At 39.1% G+C, this 21,951-nt stretch overlaps 1 protein-coding gene across 2 annotated transcripts in view; it reads right to left on the bottom strand.

Moving 5' to 3' along the window:
- Positions 1-21,951, bottom strand: part of ME1 (malic enzyme 1) — a 228,722-nt gene that overhangs the window by 131,324 nt on the left and 75,447 nt on the right. For both annotated transcript variants that reach the window (XM_045390294.3, XM_005552464.5), the window contains one exon: positions 254-329. In XM_045390294.3, the coding sequence (XP_045246229.1) occupies positions 254-329 (76 nt within the window). The remainder of the gene's footprint in view (positions 1-253; positions 330-21,951) is intronic.

The raw sequence follows: 21,951 nt of genomic DNA, 5'->3' as shown, positions 1-21,951 counted from the left end.
CAACATTTATCATTACTTAGAATGGAGGTACTAAGAAATTAGATAGAAATAATAGGAAAACTTAGTATCTAAATGGCATCAGAATAAAATTAACCCACTATGTAAAAATCAAAGGGATATAAATTAGGTGATATTCGCTAGAAAAGCTAATGAATGCTACCTATTATCATGAGAATTGTCAGTATGTTTTAAACCGTTTTATGGGACAGAAAAAAGAAAAAATTTGCCATAATGGAAAAACATGATAACTTACCTTGATGACATCTTCTGGCCATGCATTGAGAACCGAAGCAATATGCCCTCGATCGTGGATACTAATAAAGAGACCTCTGGCAGAAAAAAAAAAAAAAGGAGTAGTTTACATTTACTTCAGGCCTGTCAAACTATCATGAATATCTTAAACATTTTCTCAAACAACAATTTAATCTATCTCAATTTTTATCAAACTGGTGAACATTATTTCCTTAAATAAATAAGGGGCAGGAACTCTTATAAGTAAGGGAAAAATTACTTGAAATAATATATTGACATCTACAGTAAAGGGAAGTTTGTTTTCTTAGATATTTTAAAATTTTTTTAAATTAATAAACATTCACTATTTTTATGTACAGAGAATTTAGATAGCATTATCAGTTCCACTCACAAATTCATTTAGAATCTGTCATGATATAATATACATAAAAGCACTTTGAAAAGCAACATGTAGCATCTGTAAACAGGCATTTTCAATGTATATTCCACTTAATCCATTTTCAACACGAAGATGAGAACATGTGTTAGAGATGGCTGAAGTGACCGACTAATGCTGAGCAGCTCTTTCATGTAGAGCTCACTTGATTTCTTTGATTTGTGATCTTAGTTGCCGTTTGCAACTCTGTTATTTATTCTCAAGTCTTTAACACTGTTTGTCCCTCCCATTTCCTACAAAAGCTTAACAAGTAACTTCACAAATTAAATTAATAGAATTTAAAATATGTAAATGCCTTATCCTCATTTAAAAGTTTTGCTCTAGTATTGTTAAATATAACTCAGATATAAAGAACCACATACAGCTTAATGAATTGTTATAAGACAACCACCTTTCTACATAATATTCATTTAAACAGAATCTTGCCAGCTACCCAAAACCTATCCACATGTTTTCTCCCAAAGACTCTTCCTTTCTAAGTGTAACCACTATCCTCACTTTTATGGTATCACTTCCTTTATAGTTAATGTATTGTTTTATATCACCAAATCATAAACCTTCCGTAGGCACTATTGTTTAATTTGGTAGAGTTTCCCTTAATATGGATTTGGCTAATTAAATACCTACCATATAGATTAACATGTTAATCTTTCTTCTGTATTCTTGGAAAATTGGTAATAGAAAATTGAATCTAGAAGCATAATCAGATTCATGTTCAATTTTTTTGGACAAGACATTTCATGGTTTGATGTTATCAGAAGGCACACCATATTTGGTATTCCTTTTTGTGATGTTAGTAGCTTATTTTGCTAAATGTCTAAGTTCATGAATTAATCTGGAATTACAAAATGGTGATATTCCAATTATATCATTAATTATTTATTTACTGGAACACCCCTTTAAAAAGAAATTTCACCACATCTATGGGTATCCAAAGACATGGCTGATATAGAAAAAGAAAAAATGCTCGATTTTCTTTATCAGTTTTTAAATTAAAAAGCTGGTTAACTAGATTACTTCAGAAGTTTCCACTTAGTTGTTGTTGTGTGTATGGTTTTGTTGTTGGTTTTTTTTTTTTGGTTTTTTTTTTTTATCAATTTGAACTCATGGATTTAAACATATTTGATGTGTTTCAATCCATTATAGTTATTTTCCTTATTGATATTCATATTATTTCATCTTGAACAAGTGAAAGACTCTTCATGCTGTCCCCTGAGTCCTTTTGACGTGACTATAGAAGTTTTTGATGGCTTCCTTGCTCTGTTATGATCAAATGTCAGGTCTATTTTGAAAGTTTTCTGCCCCAGACCTAAAATGAGTCATTTTTCTAACCTGTTTCCTTGAGCAGAAAGTGGTTTTTCAAGAATACTATCTAGGTAATAGAGATGCCTACTGCTACTGATTGGCAAAAGTATTGTTTTAGAAAAATCACAAAAAGTGTTGATAAGATTTACTTACTATTTATGGCTGCAAATTTCCAACTGGCACTCTTCTCTTGTGAAGTTTACCACCCACTATGATGTCTTAGCAAATTTAACTTACTATTCTCAGAGAGGACAATTTTACATCTTCTTTCTCCTCACTCTTGCACACCTGTTCCTCTGTTACACTTTGTTGCTAATCTAATCTTGAATTTCAAGAGAAGTAGATGCAGTACGGTAAAAACTACTTCATCATTCTAATATAAATTCCACTAACCCATCTGCATCTTTTTTTTTTTTTCCCACAACTTCTGCCTTCCCTCCTGTTATAAGAGAAGAAATTTTCCTACCATTATTAAGGCCATCATGTTTGCTCAGGATCCTATCCCATCTCACCTTTTCAAAGGCTTCACTCCTGTAATTATTCCATCTCTATGCTGCATCACTGCTTTTTCTACTGGAGTTTTTGGCACAAAAACCTGTGCTATATTATCCATCTTTTCAAAACATTGGATTTTATCCCCTATTCTCCTCTGATTCATAGCAAATCCTTCAAAAGATTTGCATATTCTTATTGCCTTGGTTTTTTTTACCATCTATTCTCTCTTCTATCTGTCGATAAGGCTTTTCTTCCTCACTTCTCCAAAGACAACTCTTACTAAGTCACTGATGAGTCTCACCTCAGTGCAGACAAAGGTCAGCTCTCAACTCCCATCTTATTTGACCTCTTGACTGTGTTTGACATTGTTGGCTTTCCCTTTTGTGAAACACTTTCTTTTCTTGCTGCTGAAATACCACATTTGCCTAGGTTTCCTCCTAATCACCACCTGCTTCTTCTCAGGTTCCTTTGCTGCCTCCTCCTCCTCTTCATCTTCTTAACGTTGAACTGTTCCAGGGCTCTATACTCCTCTCTTCTCCAGTTATATTCACTGATGTAACTTAAGCACCCTCATGGTTGGTTGGTTGTTTTTGAGACAGTGTCTTGCTCTGTCACCCAGGTTGGAGTGCAATGGCACAATCTTGGCTCACTGCAGCCTCTGCCTCCTGGGTTCAAGCTATTCTCCTGCCTCAGCCTCTCGAGTGGCTAGGATTACAGGAGCCTGCCACCACGCCCAGCTAATTTTTGTAGTTTTAGTAGACATGAGATGGGGTTTCACCATGTTGGCCAGGCTGGTCTTGAACTCCTGACCTCAAGTGATCCGCCTGCCTCAGCTTCCCAAAGTGTGATTACAGGTGTGAGCTACTGCACTTGGCCTCTCATGGTTTTAAATATCATATTCATAATAGTGACTCTCAAACTTCTATCATCACCCTAGACTTCTCCTTGAGCTCCAAACTATAAATCTAACTACCTACTTAATTCTTTCTCATTATTCAATCTTCAGCTAAAATCTTGGCTCCTCAGACAACAGTAGTCAGTGCACTTCCACCCCAAAATTTTTATTACCTTCATAATACTTAAAAATATCTGGAATTTTTTATTTATATATTCAAATGTTAACTGTCTGTGTCTTCCCTGGCATCATCACCCAGAGTACATGTACACACAAAGCGGTAAGGTGCTTCAGTATACAGACTCTATTTTGCTTACATATGTAACCCCAATGCCTATAAGTGTGCTAGCAATTAGTATGTATCCAACAATATGTGCTGACTTCAGTGCTGAAAAATAAGCCTTTTATAATCAAATATTATAAAGCATAGAAAACATGAAATAAATCCAGACTTATACTGACTCATTAAGTAACCAAAAATTATGTCAGTGCTATAGGAAGATTACTGATGACTGTCTGATTCAACAAGAATATTAATGTACTAAGCTAACACTACATTATATCTTTTCATGGTTTTCTTGCTGTTTCATGTGAATGTATTTTGTTTCTCAAAACTGATTAAAGTCTTTATAAGGTATATATTTCTTTCGGATCCTTGTCATAGTACAATGTGAGCCTATAAAATCAGCAGGATCTCAATAAATAATTATAAAATTAAAGTATTTTTGGACTTTTTAAAGAAGGCGTTTTTGTTGAATTATTAAGATGTTCTTGGCAATACACTATTTTTTGTTTGTATAAATTTAGGGGGTACAAGTGCAATTTTGTTACATGCATAGCTTGCACAGTGGTCAAGTCAGGGCTATTGGGGTATCCAATAATATTTCTCAGGAACTTGCGAGTTAGCCAAGGTTTTCCAAGTAACACTGGTTTCAGAAAATACCATTTTTTAAAATAAGAGAGACAATGAATTACACTAAAATTAACACCAATTAAATGCCAATGTTTACTATATCTGAGTTCAGCTTCAGGAAGAGAGTCATTTGGCCACCTGTAATCTCTTGCACTGAGTAGAGATTCATTCATAGAAAGAATTATTACTTTTGAAGAGAGCTCAACAAATAAAGGACCTGTAATGTCCCACCAAAACCAAGCATTTTGGGAGAGCTATTTGAGTTATTTGCAAAAAAATCGAATGAGATATCCAAAAGTGTTTTGGTACAGAAATGACTCATACTTTCTGGTGGAGAGTTGGATATAAAACATTAATTTTCAACATACACATATATACAGCTGTAAAATAAAAATGCTTAAATAAGAAAGGTATTTATCAACATTTTTAAATGAATGGAATTATAATGAATACCTTTTCACCATCCCTGCTATTCTTGATCAATTTAAAATGTTTAATTTTAAATATGCCAACTAAAAATACTCATATTTTCACTCTTATTTCATGTTAGAACTAAGACAATTTTATAATATGAACTCCTTTTTCATATATACAGTTAAAACTTGTCTCATAACCTCTTCCTTCAAAACAGATTTGGGAGATGAGATAATATTTTTACTTCTTCATGTTATCTCAGATAATATCCCTAAAAGTTTGTTTCATATCAAGATAAAATTCACCTTTTTATAACATGCAACCTTCTACTGTAATCAAACTTGTCTTTCATTTTGGAAATAAGTTTGCGACCCTGATCCTAGATCAGTATAGGAAGTAACTATTCTGAAATTTTCTTAATAACCCTCTGTTCCATTACAGAAGCCAATTTTACTATCTTTCAAAATAAGAAAAGTAAACCCCACATTTTTCACAAAATATGAGTATGCATTAGTGAGCCCGTCAAGTTAACCCAGTACTGAGTTATATACCAAAGGTCTAGATTGACAGAAAAAGAAGTACTAAAAAAAGCTAACTTCAAGTAAAATGTAGGTCTAAAGATCAGGAAATAGTTAGGATAAAGATGCAGATTTAGGATAGATACGCCTAGAGTTGAAAGGAATAGAAGAAATTATTAAAGGGGAAAGAAGAGAAGGCCAAGGAAAAAAACATTACAAATTAGTACCCACAACAAAAGAATAAGGTGACTAAGAATGGTCCTTGAGAAGAAAATAATCTAACAGGTAAGACAACCAGTGTTTGTGAAGCCAAAGGAAGTCAAGGGGAAAAAAAAGTTAAGAAAGTATAGATCAATATGATCATTAAGTGCAATAAATTCTTTGAATTCTTTGAAGTACATTACATAAAAATGTTTTTTTTCCGAACTATGATTTAAATGCCAACATGATGCCGCATCACTACCAAATGATGTAATGCATTTCCTACAAATAAAAATATTCTCCTACATAATCTTTTTTTTAGAATGATGTATTATTTTTAATAAATTTGTATTTTCTATCATCAGTATTACTATTCATTGTAGGGTATTTTTTTATGCCCAATGCTAATATGCTATGACTTAGTAAAATTAATTTCCCCTAGGATTTAAATAACCAGATTAATAAATTGTGAGTTGTAGAGAGTCCTGGAATTGCCTGAATTGACATTAAAATATTTGTTTTGAGAAACGTATTTTTTTTTTTTTTAGAATTTCATGGTCTCTTAACTTTTAAAAACTGTATAATATGTGAAAGTATTCTTTTTTTTATTATACTTTAAGTTCTAGGGTACATGTGCACAACGTGCAGGTTTGTTACGTATGTATACATGTGCCATGTTGGTGTGTTGCACCTATTAACTCGTCATTTACACTAGGTATATCTCCTAATGCTATCCCTCTCCCCTCCCCACAATAGGACCTGGTGTGTGATGTTCCCCTTCCTGTGTCCAAGTGATTTCATTGTTCAATTCCCACCTACGAGTGAGAACATGCGGTATTTGGTTTTCTGTTCTTGCGATAGTTTGCTGAGAATGATGGTTTCCAGCTGCATCCATGTCCCTACAAAGGACATGAACTCATCCTTTTTTATGGCTGCATAGTATTCCATGGTGTATATGTGCCACATTTTCTTAATCCAATCTGTCACTGATGGACATTTGGGTTGATTCCAAGTCTTTGCTATTGTGAATAGTGCCACAATAAACATAGGTGTGCATGTGTCTTTATAGCAGCATGACTTATAATCCTTTGGGTATATCCCCAGTAATGGGATGACTGGGTCAAATGGTATTTCTAGTTGTAGATCCTTCAGGAATCGCCACACTGTTTTCCACAATGGTTGAACTAGTTTACAGTCCCACCAACAGTGTAAAAGTGTTCCTATTTCTCCATATCCTCTCCAGCACCTGTTGTTTCCTGATTTTTAAATGACTGTCATTCTAACTGGTGTGAGATGGTATCTCATTGTGGTTTTGATTTGCATTTTCTCTGATGGCGAGTGATGATGAGCATTTTTTCATGTGTCTGTTGGCTGTATGAATGTCTTTCTTTGAGAAGTGTCTGTTCATATCCTTTGCCCACTTTTTGATGGAGTTGTTTGTTTTTTCCTTGTAAATCTGATTGAGTTCTTTATAGGTTCTGGATATTAGCCCTTTGTCAGATGAGTAGATTGCAAAAATTTTCTCCCATTCAGTAGGTTGCCTGTTCACTCTGATGATAGTTTCTTTTGCTGTGCAGAAGCTCTTTAGTTTAATTAGATCCCATTTGTCAATTTTGGCTTTAGTTGCCCTTGCTTTTGGTGTTTTAGACATGAAGTCCTTGCCCATGCCTATGTCCTGAATGGTATTACCTAGGTTTTCTTCTAGGGTTTTTATGGTTTTAGGTCTTACATTTAAGTCTCTAATCCATCTTGAATTAATTTTCATATAAGGAGTAAGGAAAGGATCCAGTTTCAGCTTTCTACTTATGGCTAGCCAATTTTCCCAGCAGCATTTATTAAATAGGGAATCCTTTCCCCATTTCTTGTTTTTCTCAGGTTTGTCAAAGATCAGATGGCTGTAGATGTGCGGTATTATTTCTGAGGGCTCTGTTCTGTCCATTGGTCTATATCTCTGTTTTGGTACCAGTACCATGCTGTTTTGGTTACTTTGACTTGTAGTATAGTTTGAAGTCAGGTAGCGTGATGCCTCCAGCTTTGTTCTTTTGGCTTAGGATTGTCTTGGCAATGCGGGGTTTTTTTTGGTTCCATATGAACTTGAAAGTAGTTTTTTCCAATTCTGTGAAGAAAGTCATTGGTAGCTTAATGGGGATGGCATTGAATATGTAAATTACCTTGGGCAGTATGGCCATTTTCACTATATTGATTCTTCCTATCCATGAGCATGGTATTTTCTTCCATTTGTTTGTGTCTTCTTTTATTTCACTGAGCAGTGGTTTGTAGTTCTCCTTGAAGAGGTCCTTTACATCCCTTGTAAGTTGGATTCCTAGGTATTTTATTCTCTTTGAAGCTATTGTGAATGGGAGTTCATTCATGATTTGGCTCTCTGTTTGTCTGTTACTGGTGTACAAGAATGCTTGTGAGTTTTGCACATTGATTTTGTATTCTCCTACATAATCTTAACCAGAAAATTAATATTGACACATTATTACCATCTAATCCTCAGACATCATTCACATTTCACCAGTTGTTCCAATAATGTCCTTCATAATAAAATGAGTAGTTCAAAATATTGTGCAGCATTTAGTCATCAGGTCTCTTTGGTCAATCTTATTTCCTCAGTCTTCCCTTGACTTTCATGTTATTAATATTTTTGAAGTTAACAATTTAGTGATTTTATAGAATGTCCCTCAGTTTGAGTTTGCATGCTGTTTGCTCATAATTAGATTCAGATTACACATCTTTTGCAGTAATATTACAGAAGTGATGCTGGCTTCTTCTCACTGTTTACTATCAGGTAGCACCATTGCCGACTGGTCCTATTAGTGATGATGTTCACATTCATCACTTGATTAAAGTGGTGTCCTCCAGGCTTCTTTACTGCAAAGTCATTCTTTTTTACCTTCATAGTTAACAAGTATTTTGTGAAAGATTCTTCAAAACTCTGTAAGTATACTGTTTCTTCATCCAACTTTTAATTTATTCAGATCAGTATGGGCTCATGGTTTATTATCTTATTCGAGGGGTTTTAATTATTGCAAATATGATGTGTCTGATGGCCAAATCGTCCCAAATTTGCCAGAGGGAGGCCCTTCAAGCTGGCTTCTATGGCTTTTCAGGTATCCCGATTGTGATGGTTAATACTGAGTGTCAACTTGATAGGATTGAAGGATATAAAGTATTAATCCTGGGTGTGTCTATGAAGGTGTTGCCAAGGAAGGTTAATATTTGAGTCGGTGGGCTGGGAAAGGCAGACCCAGCCTTAATCTGGGTGGGCACAATCTAATCAGCTGCCAGTGTGGCTACAATATAAGCAGGCAGAAAAATGTGAAAAGAGGCTGGCCTAGCCTCCTAATCTACATCTTTCTCCCGCACTGGATGCTTCCTGCCCTCGAACATTGAACTCCAAGTTCTTCAGCTTTGAAACTTGGACTGGCTCTCCTTGCTCCTCAGCCTGCAGCCTATTGTGAGACCTCATGATCATGTTAGTTAATATCTAATGAACTCCCCTTTCTGTACACGTATATATTCCATCTGTCCCTCTAGAGAACCCTGACTAATAAAGATTTTGGTACAAGGAGTGGTTCTAGCAGAAGAGAATATTAAGGATGGAGTTCTTTCATTGGTTTTGGGGTTTGGGGAGTTGGCTGCTTAATATGATTAGACCACAAAATGCTAAGGACTCTATTTCTAATAGCATGGAAAACACTGATAGTCCTTGGCGTGAAGTGTTTACAGAGTTACGCAAAATAAATGCATTTGACAATCTTGATTCATCACTCATGAGAGGCACGGAGTTTAGTGACTCTATACCTAATAACTTTGACCCTATGTGGAGAACTAAGTACCATAATAAAGCTGGTTGGTTGCTCCTAAGTTCACTGGACAAAGTGATGAAAGCAAATGATGAGCTCAAATATTCTATCTCCTGGCTTCAGAAGCATATACTGAGCCTCAAATCTGCTAAGATTGCTCAGAGTGAGAGTCTTATGTCCTGTAGAGAAAGAGCTGAAATTGTGGGAAAACAGACACAAGCTCTTATTGTGCAAATGGCTGACCTGCAATGAAAGGTGTATGCACAGCCTTGCCAGGTGTCTACTGTTAAAGTGAGGGCATCAATTGGAAAATAATGGGACCCTGCAACTTGGAATGGGGATGTGTGGGAGGACCCTGATGAAGCTGGGGACACTAGTTTATAAACTGTGATGAACTCTTTTTGCCAGATGGAACAGCTTCCCCATCTCCATTAGTGGCAACATCCCCTCCTGGACCCAGGCTGCTATCAGCCTTTCCACATTTGTCTGAGGAGATAAACTCTGTGCTGCCTGAGGCAACAGTGATGGCCTCCCCTGAGGCAGTTGCCAGGCAAGATAATGTTGATTCTCCTCAGGAGCCACCCCAACACCTCCATTTGCTTCTAGACCTATAACTAAAGTCCCAGCAGGCCCCTACAGGTGAGGTTGAGAGTGGGACTCATGAGGAGGTGCACTACACTTGAAAAGAACTGCTTGAGTTTTCTAATTTATATAAACAAAAATCTGGAGAACAGGCATGGGAATGGATATTAAGGGTGGGGGATAATGGTGGAAGGAACACAGAGTTGTATTAGGCCAAATTTATTAATTTGGGCCAACTAAGTATGGACTCTGCATTTAATGTTGCAGCTTGGGGAGTTACAAAAGGTTCTAAGAGTTTATTTGCTTGGTTCAGGGAGTTACAAAGGTTCTAATAGTTTGGTTGCTTGGTTAGCTGAAATATGGATTAAAAGACTGCCCACTGTGAGAGAGCTGGAAATGCCTGATCTCTCTTGGTTTAATGTAGAGGAAGGGATCCAAAAGCTTAGGGAGATTGGGGTGGTGGAGTGAATTAGTCACTTCAGACCAACTCATCCCAGTAGGGTGGGTCCAGAAGATATACCCTTGACCAATGCCTTGCAAAATAGATTTGTGAAGGTAGCACCTACCTCTTTGAAAAGCCTTGTACTTACTCTTCTCTGTATGTCAGATCTAATGTGGGAACTGCCGTCACTCAACTACAAAATTTAAATACAATGGGAATAACTGGATCCTGAGGAGGCAGGGGCCAAGTGGCAGCACTCAACCTTCAAAGACAAGGTGGGTGGAGTTACCATAATAGATAGCAGAGGCAAAACAGCAATCAGAATAGTCTAACTTGTGCAGAGCTAGAAGTGAAATTGATAGGAAACCTACTGCATTCCTACTTAATCTATACAAGCAGAAAACTTCTAGGTCAAATGGACAAAAGACTAATTTGAACTACAAAAACAGAGAATCAAGGCCCCTCAATCAATTTCCAGACTTGAGCCAGTTTACAGACCCAGAATCCTTTGAATGAAGGGGAGGCTGGATCCCCTGGAGGAAGGATCCCACTACATTACTGACAATTTATGCTGTGAATCTTTCTCACACCCTTCTCCAAGGAGACCTCTGGCCTTTTACCAGGGTAACTGCACTGGAGAAAGGGAAATGATCAGACATTTTGGGGACTACTGGACACTGGCTCTGAGCTGATGTTGATTCCAGGGGACCCAAAACATTATTGTGGTCCTCCAGTTAAAGCAGGGGCTCATAGAGGTCAGGTAATTAATGGAGTTTTAGCTCAGGTCCAACTTACAGCAGGTCCAGTGGGTCCCCAGACTCATCCTATGGTCATTTCCCCAGTGCCAGAAATGCATAATTGGCATAGACATACTTAGACCCACACTGGCTCCCTGACTGGTAGGGTGAGGGCTATTGTGGTAGGAAAGGCCAAATGGAAACCATTAGAGCTGCCTCTACCTAGATAAATAGTAAATCAAAAACAATATCGCATCTCTGGAAGGATTGCAGAGATTAGTGCCACCATCGAGGACTTGAAAGACGCAGGGGTGGTGATTCCCACCGCATCCCCATTCAACTCTTCCATTTGTCCTGTGCAGAAGACAGCTAGATCATAGAGAATGACAGTAGATTATTGTAAGCTTAACCAAGTGGTGACTCCAACTGCAGCTGCTGTACCAGATGTGGTTTCATTGCTTGAGCAAATTAATACATCTCCTGGTACCCGGCATGCAGATATTGACTTGGCAAATGCCATTTTCTCCATTCCTGTCCATAAGGCCCACCAGAAGCAATTTGCCTTCAGCTAGCAATGCCAGCAGTATACCTTTACTGTTCTACCTCAGGGGTTATCAACTCTCCAGCTTTGTATCATAATCTTATTTGGAGAGACCTTGATCACTTTTTGCTTCTGCAAGATATGACACTGGTCCATTACATTGATGACAATATGCTGATTGGATCCAGCGAGTCAGAAGTAGCAAACACACAATGTATTGGTGAGACATCTGCGTGCCAGAGGATGGGAAATAAATCCAACAAAATTCAGCGATCTTCTACCTCAGAAAAATTTCGAGGGGTCCAGTGGTGTGGGGACTGTCAAGATATTCCTTCTAATGTGAAGAATAAGTTGCTGCATTTGGCCACTCCTACAACCAAGAAAAGGGCACAATGCCTAGTGGGCCAATTTGGATTTGAAAGGCAACACATTCCTCATTTGGGTGTGTTACTCCAGCCCATTTATCAAGTGACCCAAAAGGCTGCCAGTTTTGAGTGGGGTCCAGACCAGGAAGGTTCTGCAACAGGTCCAGGCTGCTGAGCAAGCTGCTCTGCCACTGGGGCCATATAACCCAGCAGACCCAATGGTGCTTGAAGTGTCAGTGGCAGATAGGGATGCTGTTTGGAGCCTTTGGCAAGACCCCATAGGTGAATCACAGTGGCGGCCTCTAGGATTTTAGGGCAAGGTCCATCCATCTTCGGCAGATAAATAATGTCCTTTTGAGAGACAGCTTCTGGCCTGTTACTGGGCTTTGGTGGAAACTGAACATTTGACTATGGGTCATCAAGTAACCATGCGACCTGAACTACCTATCATGAACTAGGTGCTTTCTGACCCATGTAGCCATAAAGTGGGCCATGCACAGCAGCATTCCATCATCAAATGGAAGTGGTATATAGGTGACTGGGCTCAAGCAGGTCCTGAAGGCAGAAATAAGTTACACGAGGAATTGGCTCACATATCCATGGTCTCCACTCCTGCCACTCCACCTTCTCTCCTCCAGCCTGCACCAATGGCCTCATGGTGAGTTCATTATGATCAGTTGACAGAGGAAAAGAAGTAGCTGGTTCACAGAAGGTTCTACATGATATGCAGATACCACCCGAAAGTGGACAGCTGCAGCACTGGTACAGCCCCTTTCTAGGACATCCCTGAAGGACAGCAGTGAAGGGAAATCTTCCCAGTGGGCAGAACTTCAAGCAGTGCACCTGGTTGTGCACTTTGTATCAAAGGAGAAATCGTCAGATGTGCGATTATATACGAATTCATGGGCTGTAACCAATGCTTTGGCTGGATGGTCAGGGACTTGGAAGAAGCATGACTGGAAAATTGGTGACAAAGAAATTTGGGGAAGAGGTATGTGGATGATCTCTCTGAGTGATCAAAAATTGTGAAGATATTTGTATCCCATGTGAGTGCTCACCAACGGGTGACCTCAGCAGAGGAGGATTTTAATAATACAGTGATAGGACGTGACCCATTCTGTGGACACCACTCAGCCTCTTTCCCCAGCCACCCCTGTCATTGCCCAATGAGCCCATGAATAAAGTGGCTATGGTGGCAGGGATGGAAGTTACGCATGGGCTCAGCAACATAAACTACCACTCACCAAGGCTCACCTGGCTACGGCCACTGCTAAGTGCCCAATTTTCCAGCAGCAGGGACCAACACTGAGCCCTTGATACGGCACTATTCCTCGGGGTCATCAGCCAGCTACCTGGTGGCAGGTTGATTATATTGGACTTCTTCCATCATGGAAAGGGCAGAGGTTTGTCCTCACTGGAAAAGACACTTGCTCTGGATATGAGTTTGCTTATCCTGCATGCAATGCTTCTGCCAAGACTACCATCCGTGGACTCATCGAATGCCTTATCCACCATCATGGTATTCCACACAGCATTGCATCTAACAAAGGCACTCATTTTATGGCTAAAGAAGTGTGGCAGTGGGCTCATGCTCAAAGAATTCACTGGTTTTATCACGTTTCCTATCATCCTGAAGCAGCCTGATTGAGAGAATGGTGAAATGGCCTTTTGAAGTCACAGTTACAATGCCAACTAGGTGACAATACTTTGCAGGGCTGAGGCAAAGTTCTCCAGAAGGCCGTGGATGTTCTGAATCAGTGTCCAATATATGGCACTGTTTCTCCCATAACCAGCATTAACTGGTCCAGGAATCAAGGGGTGGAAGTGTCAACACTCCCCATCATCCCTAGTGATCCACTAGCAAAATTTTTGCTTCCTGTTCCTGCAACATTACGTCCTGCTGGCCCAGAGGTCTTAGTTCCAGAGGGAGAAATGCTGCCACCAGGAGACACAACGATTCCATTAAACTGGAAGTTAAGATTGCCACCTAGATACTTTGGGGTCCTCATACCTTTAAGTCAATAGGCTAAGAAAGGAGTAACAATGTTGGCTGGGTGATTGACCTGGACTATCAAGATGAAATCAGTCTACTACTTCACAACGGAGGTAAGGAAGTGTATGCGTGGAATACAGGAGATCCATTAGGGCTTTCCTTAGTATTACTATGCCCTGTGATTAAGGTCAATGAGAAACTACAACAGCCCAATCCAGGCAGGATTACAAATGACCCATACCCTTCAGGAATGGAGGTTTGGGTCACTCCACTAGGAAAAAAAACTACAACCTGCTGAGGTGTTTGCTGAAGGCAAAGGGAATACAGAACAGGTAGTAGAAGAAGGTAGTCATCAATACCAGCTACAACCACGTGACCAGCTACAGAAAGGAGGGCTGTAATTGTCATAAGTATTTCTTCCTTCTTTTGTTAAAAAGTATGTTTGTGCATGTATACACTTGTGCTAAGAAAATATCTTCATTTTATTTCCTTCCTCCTTTATCATGTGACATAAGATTTATTAACTTTACTTCAGCATTTAAGTATTGTTAACTTTATGTAACAATATTTGGGTTGGGGATTGGTAGGTTTCCAGTTGTAGGAAGGATAGTTGTATTATGTTAGGCATAATTATGACCTTATTATTGTCCTTATTTGAAGATTATGTATGATCTCAGGAGATGTGTATGGGTTCAAGTTGACAAGGGGTGGACTTGTGATGATTAATACTGAGTGTCAACTTGATGGGATTGAAGGATACAAAGTATTGCTCTTGGCTGTGTCTGTGAGGGTGTTGCCAAAGGAGATTAATATTTGAGTCAGTGGGCTGGGGAAGGCAGACCCACCCTTAATCTGGGTAGGCACAATCTAATCAGCTGTCAGCATGGCTAGAACATAAGCAGGCAGAAAAATGTGAAAAGAGAGACTGGCCTAGCTCCCGCAACCCTTCATCTTTCTGCTGTGCTGGATGCTTCCTGCCCTCAAACATCAAACTTCAAGTTCTTCAGCTTTGAACTCAAGACTGGCTTTCCTTGCTCCTCAGCCTGCAGACAGCCTATTGTAGAACATTGTGATTGTGTGAGTTAATACTTAATATATTAACACTCCTATATATTTTTCCATTATTTCTGTCCCTCTAGAGAACCCTGACTAATACACTGATCATTTTTCAAGTGCTTTCTTACTTTTTGGTACATATCCAAACTCAGCTTTTACTTACTCTGGCACAGCCCTGGAATCAGCAGTTTTTCTAAGGAGTTCTGGTTCCTTTTGGTAGAGAATGCTATTTAGATGTGAGTGTTCCATGTACTCATTGATCCAGGTGTGTTGCTTCATCCAGGCCAACCCAATGGACAGAGCTAGAGACTATATGTAGGTACATATATACTTTATACATATGTATGTGAATATATGTGTATGTACATATCTATCTACCTATCTATCTATCTGAAACATAAATTTGCAGCAATACTTCCAACAGGGTTCATTCTGGTTGTTTCCCTTCAGTTTTCACTTTTTCTTATAGTGAGAAACCTAGCTTCCATTATGCTTAATATATTTACTTATTTGATCAGTCCTCCTGAATGAAGCCAACTAGCTCCCCTCCCCAAGTTAATGCCCCACTCACCTCACTCAGACATCAATCTCTGAAGTAAGTAGCTCTCCTACCTGGAAGTCCTCCTCACCCCACTGAGGCTCTGTCACCTGGCACTGGGCTGCCCTCCTACACAGATTCTCCCCTCACCTCACTTGTCCTCACACCCTGAGGCAGGCCACCAACCTATGTGGGTCTTTCTTTCTGTCTTTCTTTCTTTCTTTCCTTTTTTTTTTCTTTTTTTTGAGACGAAGTATCATTCTTGTTGCCCAGGCTGGAGTGCAGTGGCATAATCTCGGCTCACTGCAACCTCCACCTCCCGGGTTCAACCAATTCTCTTGCTTCAGCCTCCCGAGTAGCTGGGATTATAGGCTTCCGCCACAATGCCTGGCTAATTTTTTTGTAATTTTAGTAGAGATAGGGTTTCAGGAGTTGGCCAGGCTGGCCTTGAACTCCTGAGCTCAGGTGATCCACCTGCCTTGGCCTCCCAAAGTGCTGGGATTACAGGCATGAGCCACTGCGCCTGGCCCTATGTGGGTGTTCTTAACCCTGCCCAGTCTTCAACATTTCATGCAGGGTTCCCAGCCCTTTCAATGAGAGAAAGAAAGGGCATGATGCAGAAAGGGGTGCAGCCTGACTGTTGCTGTTACCTCCAAGGAACACAGAATAACTAGTGCAAGGTATACAAAAACAAGCTATAATTATTTACTGTTGGCTGGGTGCAGTGACATGTGCCTGTAATCCCAGCACTTTGGGAGGGCAAAATGGGAGGATCACTTGAGGCCAGGAGTTCCTTACTAGCTATACTTAGATTCTTCACAAGAGGTACTTCATATTTCCCCTGTCCCTCACTCCCACCCCTCTATACTCTCATTAGATGAGTACACTTTCATTTGCTCCAAAGACAAACAGAGACTCAGCTTCTAGCTATCTACCTATAAACTTCCTTCCATTTGTATCCCAATTCTTTCCTTCATTATAGTATTAGTAAATAAAGGGGCAGTGTCTCGGTCCTCTAGTCCAGTTTACTCTGACACTGTCAGTCTCTGGCTACTCCTCAGTCTTCCTCACAGTCTCTTTGTTTCTGCTTACCCCTTAAATGCTGGCATTCTCTAGCCTCCGATGTTCAACTCTTCTCTTTTTTACTCTAATGAACAGTGAATGCCTAAGGAATCCTTGCTTTGCTCCAATCCTTGGACTCATTTTCAAAGTCCACTTTGTCTCAGCTTCTGCTATATCAGATCATTTGGCTTCATCTCCCATTAAGGTTCCCACCCTGTTCTTGGCATTTGATCAACTAAGCCTGAGAACTATCTGGTTTCCAACTCCGAGTGATCTTTTAAGGATTCATTTAGGCATCTGTCCAATATCTCCAGCTCCTTTTCATTGCTAGGCTAGCTCCTAATTGAGAGGCAGTTCAAGTGTTAGCTCCTCTTGGAAATATTTCCTGACCACATTCTCAATCTGAGTTTGGAATCCCTCAGAAATCCCATAGACTGTTTTTCTCTACTATAACATTTATCATATTGTCATATAATTTTTCAGTTTCTTATATGTCTGTCCTACTAGATTACCAACTCTTGAAGTCAGGAATTTTGTGTGAAGAAGGAATTTGCCTTCAAAAAAGAAGGAAACAAGGAGAAACAAAAAGGATAAAGGTAAGAAGAAAGAAAGATAGTTCAGATCTGACTGGGGCATTAGCTGGCTCAAAAGTGAGTGAAACACTATGGCAAAAATTCTAGGATGAAGAACACTGAGGAGCTATATGATCAATACAAGGTATTGATCATACCAGGTATTGCTGTATACAACTCTTGCCACTTCTGTGACCAAATTACCAATGCATTGCATTGCTAGTTCAGATTTAAATAGCACACATAGATGGCTGTAGTTTCCAGAAATCAAAGACTTCCATTGAAGTCTTGAATCCCTCAAAGTCACTTATGAGGTCTGAAATCAACTTCTTCCAAACTCCTGTTAATGTTGATATTCTGATCTCCTCCCACGAATCACAAAAGTTTTCAATGGCATCTAGACTGGTGAATACTTTCCAGAAGGCTTTCAATTTACTTTGCCCAGATCCATCAAACAAATCACTGTCTATGGCAGCTATAGTATTACAAAATGTATTTCTTATATAATACGACTTGAGAATTTGAATGTCAGCCTGCCTTGCTAGGTTGGGGAAGTTCTCCTGGATAATATCCTGAAGAGTGTTTTCCAAGTTGGTTCCATTCTCTCCGTCACTTTTAGGTACACCAATCAGATGTAGATTTGGTCTTTTCATATAGTCCCATATTTCTTGGAGACTTTGTTCATTTCTTGTTACTCTTTTTTCTCTAAACTTCTCTTCTTGCTGCATTTCATTCATTTGATCTTCAATTACTGATACCCTTTCTTCCATTTGATCGAATTGACTACTGAAGCTTGTGCATGCGTCATGTAGTTCTCGTGCCATGGTTCTCAGCTCCATCAGGTCATTTAAGGTCTTTATGCTGTTTGTTCTAGTTAACCATACATCTAATCTTTTTTCAAGGTTTTTAGCTTCTTTCCGATAGGTTCAAACATCCTCCTTTAGCTCAGAGAAGTTTGTTATTGCCAATCGTCTGAAGCCTACTTCTGTCAACCTGTCAAAGACATTCTCTGTCCAGTTTTGCTCCACTGCTGACGAGGAGCTGTGTTCTTCTGGAGGAGAATAGGTGCTCTGATTTTTAGAATTTTCAGCTTTTCTGCTCTGGTTTCTCCCCATCTTTGTGGTTTTATCTACCTTTGGTCTTTGATGATGGTGACGTATAGATGGGGTTTTGCTGTGGATGTCCTTTCTGTCAAATTCAGGAAATACAGAGAATGCCACAAAGATACTCCTCAAGAAGAGCAACTCCAAGACACATAATTGTCAGATTCACCAAAGTTGAAATAAAGGAAAAAATATTAAGGGCAGCCAGAAAGAAAGGCCGGGCTACCCACAAAGGGAAGCCCATCAGACTACCAGCGGATCTCTCTGCAGAAATTCTACAAGTCAGAAGTGGGTGGGGGTGAATATTCAACATTCTTAAAGAAAAGAATTTTCAACCCAGAATTTCATATGCAGCCAAACTGAGTTTCATAAGTGAAAGGAGAAGTGAAATCCTTTACAGACAAGCAAACGATGAGAGATTTTGTCACCACCAGGCCTGCCTTACAAGAGCAGGGCTCCTGAAGGAAGCACTAAACATGGATAGGAACAACTGATACCAGCCACTGCAAAAAACAGCCAAATTGTAAAGACCATCAATGCTAAGAAGAAACTGCATCAACTAACGAGCAAAATAACCAGCTAACATTATAATGACAGGATCAAATTCCCATATAACGATACTACCCTTAAATGTAAACGGGCTACATGCTCCAATTAAAAGACACAGACTGGCAAATTGGATAAAGAGTCAAGACCCATCGGTGTGCTGTATTCAGAAGACCCATCTCACATGCAGAGACACACATAGGCTCAAAATAAAGGGATGGAGGAAGATCTACCAAGCAAATGGAAAACAAAAAAAGGCAGGGGTTGCAATCCTAGTCTCTGATAAAACAGACTTTAAGCCAAAAAAGATCAAAAGAGACAAAGAAGGCCATTACATAATGGTAAAGGGATCAATTCAACAGGAAGAGCTAACTATCCTAAATATATATGCACCCAATACAGGAGCACCCAGATTCATAAAGCAAGTCCTTAGAGACTTACAAAGAGACTTGGACTCCCACCCAATAATAATCGGAGACTTTAACACCCCACTGTCAACATTAGACACATCAACGAGACAGAAAGTTAACAAGGATATCCAGGAATTGAACTCAGCTCTGCATCAAGTGGACCTAATAGACATCTACAGAACTTTCCACCCCAAATCAACAGAATATACATTCTTCTCAGCACCACATCGCACTTATTCCAAAATTGAGCACATAGTTGGAAGTAAAGCACTCGTCAAAAATGTAAAAGAACAGAAATTATAACAAACTGTCTCTCAGACCACAGTGCAATCAAACTAGAACTCAGGACTAAGAAACTCAATCAAAACCGCTCAACTACATGGAAACTGAACAACCTGCTCCTGAATGACTACTGGGTACGTAACAAAATGAAGACAGAAATAAAGATGTTCGTTGAAACCAATGAGAACAAAGACACAATGTACCAGAATCTCTGGGACACATTTAAAGCAGTGTGTAGAGGGAAATTTATAGCACTAAATGCACACAAGAGAAAGCAAGAAAGATCTAAAATTGACACTGTAACATCACGATTAAAAGAACTAGAGAAAAAAGAGCAAACACTAGCAAAAGCTAGCAGAAGGCAAGAAATAACTAAGATCAGAGCAGAACTGAAGGAGATAGAGACACAAAAAACCCTTCAAAAAAATCAATGAATGCAGGAGCTCGTTTTTTGAAAAGATCAACAAAATTGATAGACCACTAGCAAGATTAATAAAGAAGAAAAGAGAGAAGAATCAAATAGATGTAATAAAAAATGATAAACGGGATATCACCACCGACCCCACAGAAATACAAACTACCATCAGAGAATACTATAAACACCTCTACGCAAATAAACTAGAAAACCTAGAAGAAATGGATAAATTTCTGGACACATACACTCTCCCAAGACTAAACCAGGAAGAAGTTGAATCCCTCGATAGACCGATAGCAAGCTCTGAAATTGAGGCAATAATTAATAGTCTACCAACCAAAAGAAGTCCAGGACCAGATGGATTCATAGCCAAATTCTACCAGAGGTATAAAGCGGAGCTGGTACTATTCCTTCTGAAACTATTCCAATCAATAGAAAAAGAGGGAATCCTCCCTAACTCGTTCTATGAGGCCAACATCATCCTGATACCAAAGTCTGGTAGAGACACAACAAAAAAAGAGAATTTTAGACCAATATCCCTGATGAACATCGATGCAAAAATCCTCAATAAAATACTGGCAAACCGCATCCAGCAGCACATCAAAAAGCTTATCCACCATGATCAAGTGGGCTTCATCCCTGGGATGCAAGGCTGGTTCAACATATGCAAATCAATAAACAAAATCCAGCATATAAACAGAACCACAGACAAAAACCACATGATTATCTCAATAGATACAGAAAAGACCTTTGACAAAATTCAACAGCCCTTCATGCTAAAAACTCTCAATAAATTCAGTATTGATGGAACGTATCTCAAAATAATAAGAGCTATTTATGACAGACCCACAGCCAATATCATACTGAACAGGCAAGAACTGGAAGCATTCCCCTTAAAAAATGGCACAAGACAGGGATGCCCTCTCACCACTCCTATTCAATATAGTGTTGGAAGTTCCGGCCAGGGCAATCAGGCAAGAGAAAGAAATAAAGGGTATTCAATTAGGAAAAGAAGAAGTGAAATTGTCCCTGTTTGCAGATGACATGATTGTATATTTAGAAAACCCCATTGTCTCAGCCCAAAATCTCCTTAAGCTGATAAACAACTTCAGCAAAGTCTCGGGATACAAAATCAATGTGCAAAAATCACAAGCATTCCTTTACACCAGTAACAGACAAACAGAGAGCCAAATAATGAATGAACTCCCATTCACGATTGCTTCAAAGAGAATAAAATACCTAAGAATCCAACTTACATGGGACAGACCTCTTCAAGGAGAACTACAAACCACTGCTCAATGAAATAAAAGAGGACACAAACAAATGGAAGAATGTTCCATGCTCATGGATAGGAAGAATCAATATCGTGAAAATGGCCATATTGCCCAAAGTAATTTATAGATTCAATGACATCCCCATTAAGCTACCAATGACTTTCTTCACAGAATTGGAAAAAACTACTTTCAAGTTCATATGGAACCAAAAAAGAGCCCACATTGCCAAAAGAATCCTAAGTCAAAACAACAAAGTTGGAGCCATCATGCTACCTGACTTCAAAATATACTACAAGGCTACAGTAACCTAAAAAGCATGGTACTGGTACCAAAACAGAGATATAGACCAATGGAACAGAACAGAGCCCTCAGATATAATACCACACATCTACAACCATCTGATCTTTGACAAACCTGACAAAAACAAGAAATGGGGAAAGGATTCCCTATTTAATAAAGGGTGCTGGGAAAATTGGCTAGCCATAAGTAGAAAGCTGAAACTGGATCCCTTCCTTACTCCTTATACAAAAATTAATTCAAGATGGATTAGAGACTTAAATGTTAGACCTAAAACCATAAAAACCCTAGAAGAAAACCTAGGTAATACCATTCAGGACATAGGCATGGGCAAGGACTTCATGTCTAAAACACCAAAAGCAAGGGCAACAAAAGCCAAAATTGACAAATGGGATCTAATTAAACTAAAGAGCTTCTGTACTGCAAAAGAAAGTACTGTCGGAGTGAACAGGCAACCTACAGAATGGGAGAGAAAACTTTTGCAATCTACTCATC

This window comes from Macaca fascicularis, chromosome 4 (genome assembly GCF_037993035.2).
Source record: "Macaca fascicularis isolate 582-1 chromosome 4, T2T-MFA8v1.1".
Classification (NCBI taxonomy): domain Eukaryota; kingdom Metazoa; phylum Chordata; class Mammalia; order Primates; family Cercopithecidae; genus Macaca; species Macaca fascicularis.
Note: the sequence above shows the minus strand (reverse complement) of the source record. Positions and strands in the feature narration are given on the sequence as shown.